Genomic DNA, 10506 nt, shown 5'->3' with positions numbered 1-10506 from the left:
GTCTTGAGGCAGAAATGACCAGAATGCACTCACACCTTCCTTGGGCCACCTTTACTGTGCCCATGGAGGCAGCTCCGAGAGTAGGTTAACACTATGGAGCAAAGAAATAGAGAAGGGGGACAGGAGTTAGGGGGCCCCTGTGTAGGGGTATAGGGCTCCTGCATCCCTCTGGGATCTGAGCCTAAAAGGCTCGGGCAGAGTCCAGCGAGTGCCTCAATGGAAGCGGTACTTTCTGGCCGGCTTGAGGTTGATGTATGTGGCTTTCATCTCCTCGGCCTCAGGGTTCCGCACGTCTTTGAATCGCTCCCCTTTGGTGCTCACTACCTGGTTGTCGATGTATCGGATCAGCTTCTTGGGGGCCTGTTAGGCAATCAGGCAGTGAGTGGCAGAAGCCAGGAGCCAGTCCCACCCATTCCACATCCCCAGCAACCCTTAACTCTCTCACCTCCTTGGGAGCCATGGGCCGGTGAATCTTCTGATCCTCTGCGCTATCCACCATCATATACCTGTCAAAAACTGGCTGGGTGAAGCTCCTGTCACCCTGGGAAGACCCTCTAGGGCCCAGCCCAGCCCAGGCCAGCTCAGACTCACTTCTGCAGGATGAAGGACTTCAGCTCATCCTTTTGGGGGCCTCTGAGGCGTCTGGGCAGGTCCTGCAGAGAGGGGAGGCCTGGTCTAGGCCCAAGGGCACCAGCAGGGGAAACAGATGGGGATAGGCAAGGGTTGGGGCTTAACTCCAAGGTGGAATGTAGCTGAGGCTACATGGTAGAGGGTGCTGGGAGAAGATACCTGGTTGGGGCCCTCCCAGGCTGCAGGCCCCTCTTCCTTCCCCTCTACCAGCATCTGCACAGCTTCTTCCAAGCCCCCCCGAGCTTTGGCCAGCACCCACTGGGCCTGCTCCACTGAACAGGTAGGGAACACCTCCAGGAGTACATCCACCCCTGGCAGAAGCTCCTCCTCAGCTCCAGTTGCCTAAGGGTACAAACATTAACAAGAGGCAATACTCCCCCCTTTCCAGCCCCCTGGGTCCCTCATCAGTACCCTTCTCTACCAGTACCTCATCTTGGGTGTCCGCAGCAGCAGCAGCAGCAGCAGCAGCAGCAGCAGACCTACTCTCTTCTTTGAGCATTTCGGGCCGCTGCAGGGGCTCTGGGGAGATGGGCACCTGACCTTGGACACCAGAGCTCTGTGGTTGCAGGTTCTCTTAAATAGGCAAAGAGAACATCAGGTTTGCCAAGGCTCTGGGGAGCAGGGAGTTGGGGGGAGGGGTAGTGGGGTTATGAATCACCCAGGTGCCTAGAGTTCCAGACTCACCTTTGTTCCTGGCATCGCTCAGCTGCCCTGAGAGCTTCTGCATCATGTCCCCTATTGTGCCCCTGAAAAGATGAGGGTGGTGAGAGGTTGACCCTGCCCACCCCATAATCAGCCAGCCCCTTCCTCCTCCTGGCCGCAGCCAAAACCTACCTGGGGATGTGGGCGAAGCCAGGCACATAGGCCTCCATCATCTCAGTGAAGGCCTCCATATCGAAGTTCTCCTCTGATGGGCCCGAGGGGCCCAGGTCCTCCAGGACCCCAAGCACATAGGAGAAGATGACCTCATCCAAGCCACTGCAGGAAGGGAACAGGACAAGCCCTGGGTAGGATACTGGATGCCTCCAGCACCCCCACCTGTCCTGAGACTCCAGCCCTCAGCTTCATGAGGTCTATAAGCTAGACCTTCATCCTTGAGGCCAGAGAGTATAACCCCCTCCCTCAGAGCTATGGTTTCCCATCTGCCCAACAAAGGTGACAGGGACAGGATGAGAAGTAAGGCCTTCAGCAAATCCTAATCAGCCCTCCTGCCATCTTTCCATTGGCCAGGACCTACAGTACTGCCTGGCAGCTCCAGCTCTGGGCACTGACATGAACCTTCTCGGGGAGCCGTCTCTACCTGAGGTCGGCCTCCGGGAGGTGCGTCTGGACAAAGGCAAGGAGCGCTGCACTGACGATCCTCTCCAGCTCCATGCTCTCTCTTCTGAAGGGACACAGACAGACAGGATGGCCAGGCCCTCTTCTGCCTTCCCCTACCCACTGGGCCCGGGGGCAGTGGCTCCTCCCTCCAGGCCTGCCATGGAGCCATCTGTTGATGCTGCCCTCTATTCCCCGAAGCAGAACCATGCCCCCTCCTCCGCCCATCTCACCTCCTCCAGCCTGAGACAGGACAGGGCACTGTGTCTGGAGAAAGCCTCTAGAGGAGGTGCCCCCCACCTCTCCCCATCCCCCTACCCCATTCCCCAGCATCAGTCCCAGACCTTCTGGCAAGGTCTTGGGGTCACATGCCTCCTGGCTCAGGAATCCCATCACTGAGGGAGCCCCTTGGCTCCCAAGTCCAACCACAAGGGGCCCCATTGTCCAGCCCCTCAAGGAGCAGCCTCAGGACCAAGCACAGCCCTTCCCCCACCCAGAACAGGCCACCCACCCTCTGCACAAAGGGGCTTTTCTGGCTCTGGGGCCCAGATAGAAGGGGAAGCCTTTCATGGATTCTCTCCTCTCACCCAGTCCCTGCCCTTCCCGCAGCTTGGGGCTATCTGCAGAGCACTTTCCATCCTCCTCCCCAAGGCCTGTGGAGCCCACAGATCTGGCCCTTTCCCAACTCTCCAGCCTCCCCAGTCCCTCCTCGCTGGCTCGCTCCCGCCCCACCTTGCTGTCCCTCAGACTTGCTGAGCTTCCTTCTGTTTGTGTCCTGCAGGACCTCCATGGCTTGTCCAGTCACTCCTCAGGACTCCGCTCAAATGTTACCTCCTCAGAGAGCCCTTCCCTGTCTAACCTACGGCAAATAAGTCTTCTCCATGCCCCTTAACCCTACATAGCACTTACTACCGTTAACATTATTTTGTGCTTATTTGCCTATTGTCTGTCTGCCCCCATAAAATGGAAGCTCCAAAGCAAGGTGGGGACGAGGGGGACACTCTGTCTTATTCATGAGTGTAACCCTAGCACCTAGTCAAATGCCCACACTGGCTAGGTGCTGAATACATAACTTGTTGACATGCTCCATTCCCATCTACATGATTTTGACTCCCAAAAGTCTGTTTGGGAGTCAGGAGCATGTGGGTGGTAATGAATGGCTCCAGACCCATAGGTCCAAATGGCAGCTGATCGTCTCACTCAGAAAGTTCAGAGGCACCACCACTTCCACACACCTCACACTCATGATAGACTACCGATCTGCACACATCCCCCCTCCAAACACACATCTGCTTCATCAGCTGACACCACTCAGCTGCCAAAGCTGAAACCTGGGGATTACCCTTGATTTTGCCTTCTTTCACCCCTACCAGTCAATCACCAAGTCTGTCAATTCTACTTCCTTCTTTCCTTCTCCGCATGCTATCCACTTCTCCCTATCTTGAGTCTGGCTTCTGCTCCAAAATCTCCACCAAAATTTTTTCTTTTTCTTTTTTGAGACAGGGTCTGGCTCTGTCACCCAGGCTGGAGTACAGTGGCATGATCTCGGCTCACTGCAACCTCCATCTCCCCGGCTCAAGCCATCCTCCTGCCTTAGCTTCCGGAGTAGCTGGGACTACAGGGGTACACCACCTACTATTTTTTGTTGTTGTTGTTGTTTGTTTTAGTAGAGATGCAGTTTTGCCATGTTTTGAGTCCAGGGTTCAAGACCCAGGCTGGTCTCGATCTCCTGGACTTAAAGTCCAGCCTTGGCCTCCCAAAGTGCTGGGATTATAGCCATGAGTCACCCCGTGCCCGGCCTCAAAATTTAGACTGAGGTTGTCAGTTACTTTTTCCAGGTTTTGGTCTAATTAGGTTGAACCATATGAGCTTACCAATTTTGTCTGGTTTTGATCTACAAAAAAAGAGGGGGCAATTTCTCATGGTTTCACCTATTTGCCCTTTCAGCAGCTCCAACTTTGGTTTCTGAGACACCATTCTTTCCTGGTTTCCTTCTACCTCTCTGGCCATTTCGTGGAAGGCCCTTTCTCTGTCCCCTTCTCTGCTGCCCTCTAAATGTGGGAGTTCCTCACATGCAAAGCTGCCGCTTCTTCTCACTGCAGCACTCTCTCTCTCTGGAAGATCTCATCTGGGCCCACATCTTTAAGTACCAATGCCATGTCATCAATTCCCAAATGTCCAGTCCTCTAGTCCAGTCTCCTCTGAGCCACAGGCTTGGACATCTACCTCCCTAATACTGCCACATGTGTTTTACAGGCATCTCACACTTAGCGTGTCCCAGACGTTCTCTCAAATGCTTTACTCCTCCAAGGCCATCCTCAGTAAATGCATGTCCAGGCACTGGGCTGTTCCTGCCACAAATATGGGAATTATCCTTGACACCATCCTACCCCTTGCTTTCCCTCATCCAATCAGTCACCAAGCCCTCATCATTATCTCTTGCCACATCTATTTCTCTCCATCTCTACTCCCACTCTTCTCCATTTCTTGCCTGCAAGGGCTTCCTAACCCTTCTCCCCACTCCATCTTTCCCCCCAACAACCTATTCTCCATACCACAGCTGTGTGATCTTTACAAAAAAAATCATATTTTTCCGGCTTAAAATCTATCAATGCCTTCCTGCTACCCTTCAGGGAAGTCCAGAATCTTTTCATGGCTTTCCACTGCAGGCCTTACCTTGTCTGTATCTCTCTCCAGCTTCACCATGCATCATATCTTTCTGGATCATTTCCCTCCCTCCACCCTGGCTTTTTTTTTTTTTTTTTGAGACAGAGTCTCGCTCTGTCGCCCAGGCTGGAGTGCAGTGGCGCAATCTTGGCTCACTGCAAGTTTCGCCTCCCGGGTTCACGCCATTCTCCTGCCTCAGCCTCCCGAGTAGCTGGGACTACAGGCACCCGACACCACGCCCGGCTAACTTTTGGATTTTTAGTAGAGACGGGGTTTCACCATGTTAGTCAGGATGGTCTCGATCTTCTGACCTTGTGATCCACCCGCCTCGGCCTCCCAAAGTGCTGGGATTACAGGTGTGAGCCACCGCGCCAGGCCGCTTTTTTTGTTTGTTTGTTTGTCTTGTTTTGTTTTTGAGACAATGCCTCACCCTGTCACCCAGGCTGGAGTGCAGTAGCGCCATCTTGGCTCACTGTAACCTCTACTGCCTGGGTTCAAGAGATTCTCCTGCCTCAGCCTCCTGAGTAACTGGGATTACAGACATGTGCCACCACACCTGGCTAATTTTTTAGCCAGGTATTTCTAGTATTTCTAGTAGAGACAGTGTTTCACCATGTTGGCCAGGTAGGTCTCAAACTCCTGACCTGAGGTGATCTACCCGCCTTGGCCTCTCAAAGTGTTGGGATTACAGGTGTGACAAAGCACCTGGCCCCACCCTGGCTTTCTTTCAGTTTGCCTCAAGCTCTTTCATGGCAAGGTAGTGTGCCTTCTGAGCCTTCTGCCCCATAATCTGAGCGAGACGATGAGCTGCCACTTGGACCTATGGGTCTGGAGCCATTCATTACCACCCACACGCTCCTGACTCCCAAACAGACTTTTGGGAGTCAAAAGGATGTAGATGGGAATGGAACATGTCAACAAGTATGTATGGAGCACCTATCCAGTGCGCGCATTTTTCTAGGTGCTAGGGCTACACAAACTATTTCTTCTGCCTGGGTATCCTTCTGCCTCCACCTCTTCACTTGTTGTCACTCTGTCTGATCTTTTGGGTCTCATTTCAAAATTCCCTTCCTTGGCTGGACACGGTACCTCACACCTGTAATTCCAGCACTTTGGGAGGCTGAGGCAGGAGGATCGTTTGAGCTCAGGAGTTTAAGACCAGCCTGGGCAACATAGCAAGACTCCATCTCTCTTTTTGGGGAAAAATATTTTTAGGCTGGGCACAGTGGCTCATGCCTCTAATCCCAGCACTTTGCGAGGCCGAGTGGGTCAGATCATGAGGTCAGGAGATCAAGACCATCTTGGCTAACACGGTGAAACCCCGTCTCTACTAAAAATACAAAAATTAGCCAGGGGTGGTGGCATGCGCCTATAGTCCCAGCTACTCGGGAGGCTGAGGCAGGAGAATGGGGTGAACTTGGGGGGCGGACGTTGCAGTGAGCCGAGATGGCGCCACTGCACTCCAGCCTGGACAACAGAGCAAGACTTCGTCCCCCAACAACCCCCCCAAAAAAAAATGAAACTTTTTTTTTTTTTTTTGAGACAGAGTCTCCCTCTGTTACCCAGGCTGGAGTGCAGTGGCCGGATCTCAGCTCACTGCAAGCTCCGCCTCCCGGGTTTACGAGAGACCACAGTGAAACCCCGTCTCTACTAAAAATACAAAAAATTAGCCGGGCGCGGTGGCGGGCGCCTGTAGTCCCAGCTACTCAGGAGGCTGAGGCAGGAGAATGGCGGGAACCCGGGAGGCGGAGCTTGCAGTGAGCCTAGATCGCGCCACTGCACTCCAGCCTGGGCAACAGCGTGAGACTCCGTCTCAAAAAAAAAAAAAAATAATAATAATAATAATTCCCTTCCTCAAGGGACACTACCCCTGACCTAGAACTGGTTTGGTCCCTGCCATATTACACTCTCTATGCAGGCTATGTTTTCTGACTAGCAGCACCTTTCACAGCCATAACTATTATTTGGACAACGTTTAATGTTTCTTCCAGTTGTCTCATGAAGCAGGGACTACACACTGGGCTGACATTCACCAATGTATACTCAGCATCTCTCATGAAGTGAGCACTCAATAAACAGTTACACCTCAATTTACCTATGAAGAAATGAAGTTCAGTGTGTTTAATGACTTGCCCAGAGTCACCTGGCTTGACTGCAGTAGACAGATTTAAATCCAGGTCACCTAGTTCAGCATCTATTCTAGGGGCTACTCTGGGGAAGGGAGGATATCAAGACTTTCAAGTTGGGACAGGGCTATCTTCTATGCTCACAGTTGCCTGGTCCCCTGAGTGGTAACAGAGTTGCTCATAGCACAGGGGTTACTTTGGAAAGCAGGACTCCCAGCCTACAAGGGGGATGCATGCCACCTGCTCCAGAGCCCTCATGGGCCCTGAGGAAGAGCAGAATGGCTCAGCCCAGGCATACTAGATCCCATCATGCAGCTCCCTCAGGGTAGAGCCACCTCAAGGGACCTACCTCCTCGACCTGGGTTACATCACCCTTGAATCCTGGGCTGTCAGTTGCATGGTAGCCTCTGCTGGGACAAAGGCCCATGGCTGCTGCATGAAAGCCCAGTTTCTTTCTTTCTTTTTTTTTTTTCTGAGATGGAGTCTTTCTCTGTCACCCAGGCTGGAGTGCAATGGCGCGATCTCAGGTTCACGCCATTCTCCTGCCTTAGCCTCCTGAGTAGCTGGGACTACAGGCGCCAGCTAATTTTTTGTATTTTTAGTAGAGACGGGGTTTCACTGTGTTAGCCAGGATGGTCTCGATCTCCTGACCTTGTGATCTGCCCGCCTCTGCCTCCCAAAGTGCTGGGATTACAGGCATGAGCCACCGCGCCCGGCTTCATTTTTTTTTTTTTTTTTTTTTTTTTTTGAGACGCAGTTTCGCTCTTGTTGCCCAGGCTGGAGTACAATGGTGTGAACCTGGGAGGTTCAAGCAATTCTCCTGCCTCAGCCTCCTGAGTAGCTGGGATTACAGGCGCCCACCACAAGGCCCAGCTAATTTTTTGTATTTTTAGTAGAGATGGGTTTTCACCATGTTGGTCAGGCTGGTCTTGAACTCCTGACCTCAGGTGATCTTCCCACCTCAGCCTCCAAAAGTGCTGGGATTACAGGCGTGAGCTACCATACCCAGCTGAAAGCCCAGTTTCTTTTTTTTCTTTCCTTTTTTTTTTTTTTTTTTTTTTTGAGACAGAGAGGTTCACTCTTGTTGCCCAGACTAGAGTGCAATGGCGTGATCTCTGCTCACCGCAACCTACGCCTCCTGGGTTCAAGTGATTTTCCTGCCTCAGCCTCCTGAGTAGCTGGGATTACTGGCATGCACCACCATGCTTGGCTAATTTTGTATTTTGAGTAGAGACGGGGTTTCTCCATGTTGGTCAGGCTGGTCTCAAACTCCCGACCTCCGGTGATCTGCCCGCCTCGGCCTCCCAAAGTGCTGGGATTACAGGTGTGAGCCACCAGGCCCGCCTGAAAGCCCAGTTTCTAGGGAAGAAGCTTCTCAGGGATGTGTCTCATGCTTCTGGGTTTTTAGCCAAGGCCTGGGGGCCAGGGAATTTTTAGGAAACTCTTCCCTGTCTCCAAATAAAAAGACTTGCTCCCCTAAGCTTTTCTCTAGTTTGTCTTCCAAGGGAACCTCCTCCCTCCCTCCTCCTGTTCTTGGTCCACCCAAACTTCACCCAGGCTTCTAAGCTCTTTTACCCTTCCCCATTCCTGCTAGCCTTCCTCAGCACATCCTTCCTACTCAGGGGCTCCTATAATACTTCTCCCAGCATAGCCCCTGCGTTGGGGAAGACCTGGTCTGCCAGACTGGTTTCCTAATTAGCACCTAAGCAGCCAGCCTTCTCCAGGGTAAGAACATGATTTCCATGAGACATTTCAAATTCCAGATGTAGCCCACAGAACCTCATTACTTCTAGGGGGCCCCAAATTAGGGATCATAGGTTGATGGTGTCTACTAAATGTGACTGTCATCCTGTCATGAGTCCTGCCTAAATGCCTCTGATGATGGTAATATTAGCATTTATTGCCTCTGCTTACTAGGCATTGTCCTAAGCACTTTTACATGTATTAACTTACCTAATCCTTACAATAACTCTAAACGTAGATATGTTTTATTTTATTTGTTTGTTTTGTTTATTTATTTGAGACGGAGTCTCGCTCTGCCATCCAGGCTGGAGTGCAGTGGCGTGATCTCGTCTCACTGCAACCTCCACCTCCCTGGTTAAGCAATGCCCCTGCCTCAGCCTCCCGAGTAGCTGGGATTACAGTCGCATGCCACCATGCCTGGCTAATTTTTTTGGTATTTTTTAGTAGAGACGGGGTTTCACCATGTTGGCCAGACTGGTCTCGACCCCCTGACCTCAGGCAATCCGCCCACCTCGGCCTCCCAAAGTGCTGGGATTACAGGCATGAGCCACCGCGCCTGGCAGTATTATCCCCATTTTACCCGAAAGAAAATGAAGGCACTGTGAGGTTAAGTAACTTGCCCAAGGTCACAGGGCAAGTTAATGGCAGATTTACACCCAGGCTGTCTGGCTGCAGAACCCTCACTGTTAACCACTGCACTACCTCATCTCTCACGATGCAAACTGTGTGGCCCCATCCTATATTCGGAACCTCCTCTCCTGCCTCGCTGGCTATATTGCTTATTTCAGAATCTTTGCTCACACCATTCTCCCAGCTCAGAGCATCTTTGCCTCTGCCTCTCCAAATCTCATTCTGCAGGACTCACTTCCTTTCTGCAGCCAACCCTACCTGCCCCATCTTCACTGCTCCCAGCTGACCTGGGAGCTTCCCAAGAGAAGCACAGGCCTGGACCCTCCAGATGCTAGGTAGAGACACTGTGGTCAAATTTAAGTGAGACTGGGGTAAGAAGTACTATGGTACTCCCTTGGGGTGGGGAGGTGCTTAAAGTGGAGGGAGAGCAGGCCATGTGGGAGGAGGAATCCTGGGAGCTAGTGTGAAAGGAGTCCTAGCGAACTTCTCAGGGAGGCACCAAGGGGTCTAGCATGGAGGTCTTCAATGCTTCTCCCAGCCCCTGTGAAGCCCGGTTCTTGAGGCCCTGGACCCATAACGCAGGCCCCAAAGGATATAATTGTCCCCTGATTCCCAAGTCAGACCTTAGAGGCATCAAGGACATTGAGGAGAACAAGGGATCCCTACATCCAAAGTCAGGCGGGAACACAAACAGGGAGGGCGAGCACAGGAAGTGGGACCGCGAAGACGGACGACCCCTGAAGCAGCAGCTCCCTAAACCCGCTAGCGGGACACCCGTAAGCGTCCAGAATAGTGCGCCCGAGGGCACGGGGATGCGGCTGTGGCCTTGCAGGACACATGACGAGGCAGGCCTGAGGTAACTGGTTGTTCCTTGATACAGGCCACGGCGAGAATCAGAGATGGGGGTCCGGTGGGCCCCGGGGGGGTACCGTGGGGGAACACACTGGACGGGTACCCTGGGTCAGCGCTCTCCGCGACTCTCCTAGCCCTGGGCCGGGGGCCGGAGGGGAAATCACCTGCTCCGTCGGGCGCCGCCGGCGACTTGTCCCGCGCGGTGCAGCTCTCATCCCCCAGCCCCACCAACGAGATCAAAGGCGGGGCCCAGAGCGGTTCCCTTCCAGAGGCGCCGTGGCGGCCATGTTTGGGAAGGGCATATTGCCCACAACAGGGCGGAGCTTCTGCTCTAATTCTCAAGCGTCCCAGGGCTATCGACGGGCTCCCGCGGCGGCCAGTTTTGTTGCGCGTAGGGAGGAGTTAGAAGTGAAGGTCTTGAGAGGGGGTGGAGTTGAAGTGGGTAGGACTGCATCCCCGCCTTGTTCCTTCTCGTCCATCAGATACCTTTCTCTTTCTTTCTCTTTCTGCTCTCTCTCTCCCTTCCTTCTTTTTCTTCTTC

General features: G+C 53.0%; 1 protein-coding gene across 3 annotated transcripts; it reads right to left on the bottom strand.

Moving 5' to 3' along the window:
• Nucleotides 1-36: 36 nt before the first annotated feature.
• On the bottom strand, nucleotides 37-10282 carry LOC105478347 (CUE domain containing 2). 3 transcript variants are annotated; one of them, XM_011735519.3, is made up of 9 exons: nucleotides 10130-10282; nucleotides 1931-2014; nucleotides 1465-1608; nucleotides 1315-1376; nucleotides 1058-1203; nucleotides 790-972; nucleotides 592-653; nucleotides 446-506; nucleotides 37-360 (listed from the first exon to the last, which is right to left on the bottom strand). In XM_011735519.3, exons 2-9 carry the CDS (start codon nucleotides 2002-2004, stop codon nucleotides 214-216), a joined length of 879 nt encoding a protein of 292 aa, XP_011733821.2. In that variant the 5' UTR covers nucleotides 2005-2014; nucleotides 10130-10282; the 3' UTR covers nucleotides 37-213. The 3 variants fall into 3 exon arrangements, with proteins under 3 accessions (XP_011733821.2, XP_011733822.2, XP_070925310.1); XM_011735520.3 differs by having other exon boundaries at nucleotides 1931-2011; nucleotides 10130-10274; XM_071069209.1 differs by lacking the exon at nucleotides 10130-10282 and adding an exon at nucleotides 10069-10089.
• Between the last annotated feature and the right edge of the window lie 224 nt (nucleotides 10283-10506).

The sequence above is a fragment of the Macaca nemestrina genome, chromosome 9 (assembly GCF_043159975.1).
Source record: "Macaca nemestrina isolate mMacNem1 chromosome 9, mMacNem.hap1, whole genome shotgun sequence".
Taxonomy (NCBI): Eukaryota; Metazoa; Chordata; class Mammalia; order Primates; family Cercopithecidae; genus Macaca; species Macaca nemestrina.
The sequence above is the reverse complement of the archived record's forward strand: the minus strand, read 5'-3'. Positions and strand labels throughout refer to the sequence as shown.

Coding starts and splice junctions, on each gene's coding strand:
- LOC105478347 (XM_011735519.3), bottom strand. CDS start 2,004: ATGGAGCTGGAGAGGATCGTCAGTGCAGCGCTCCTTGCCTTTGTCCAG. Junction 1,204..1,314: donor GAGCGATGCCAGGAACAAAG/GTGAGTCTGGAA, acceptor TGCCTATTTAAG/AGAACCTGCAACCACAGAGC. Junction 361..445: donor GGCCCATGGCTCCCAAGGAG/GTGAGAGAGTTA, acceptor ATTGCCTAACAG/GCCCCCAAGAAGCTGATCCG.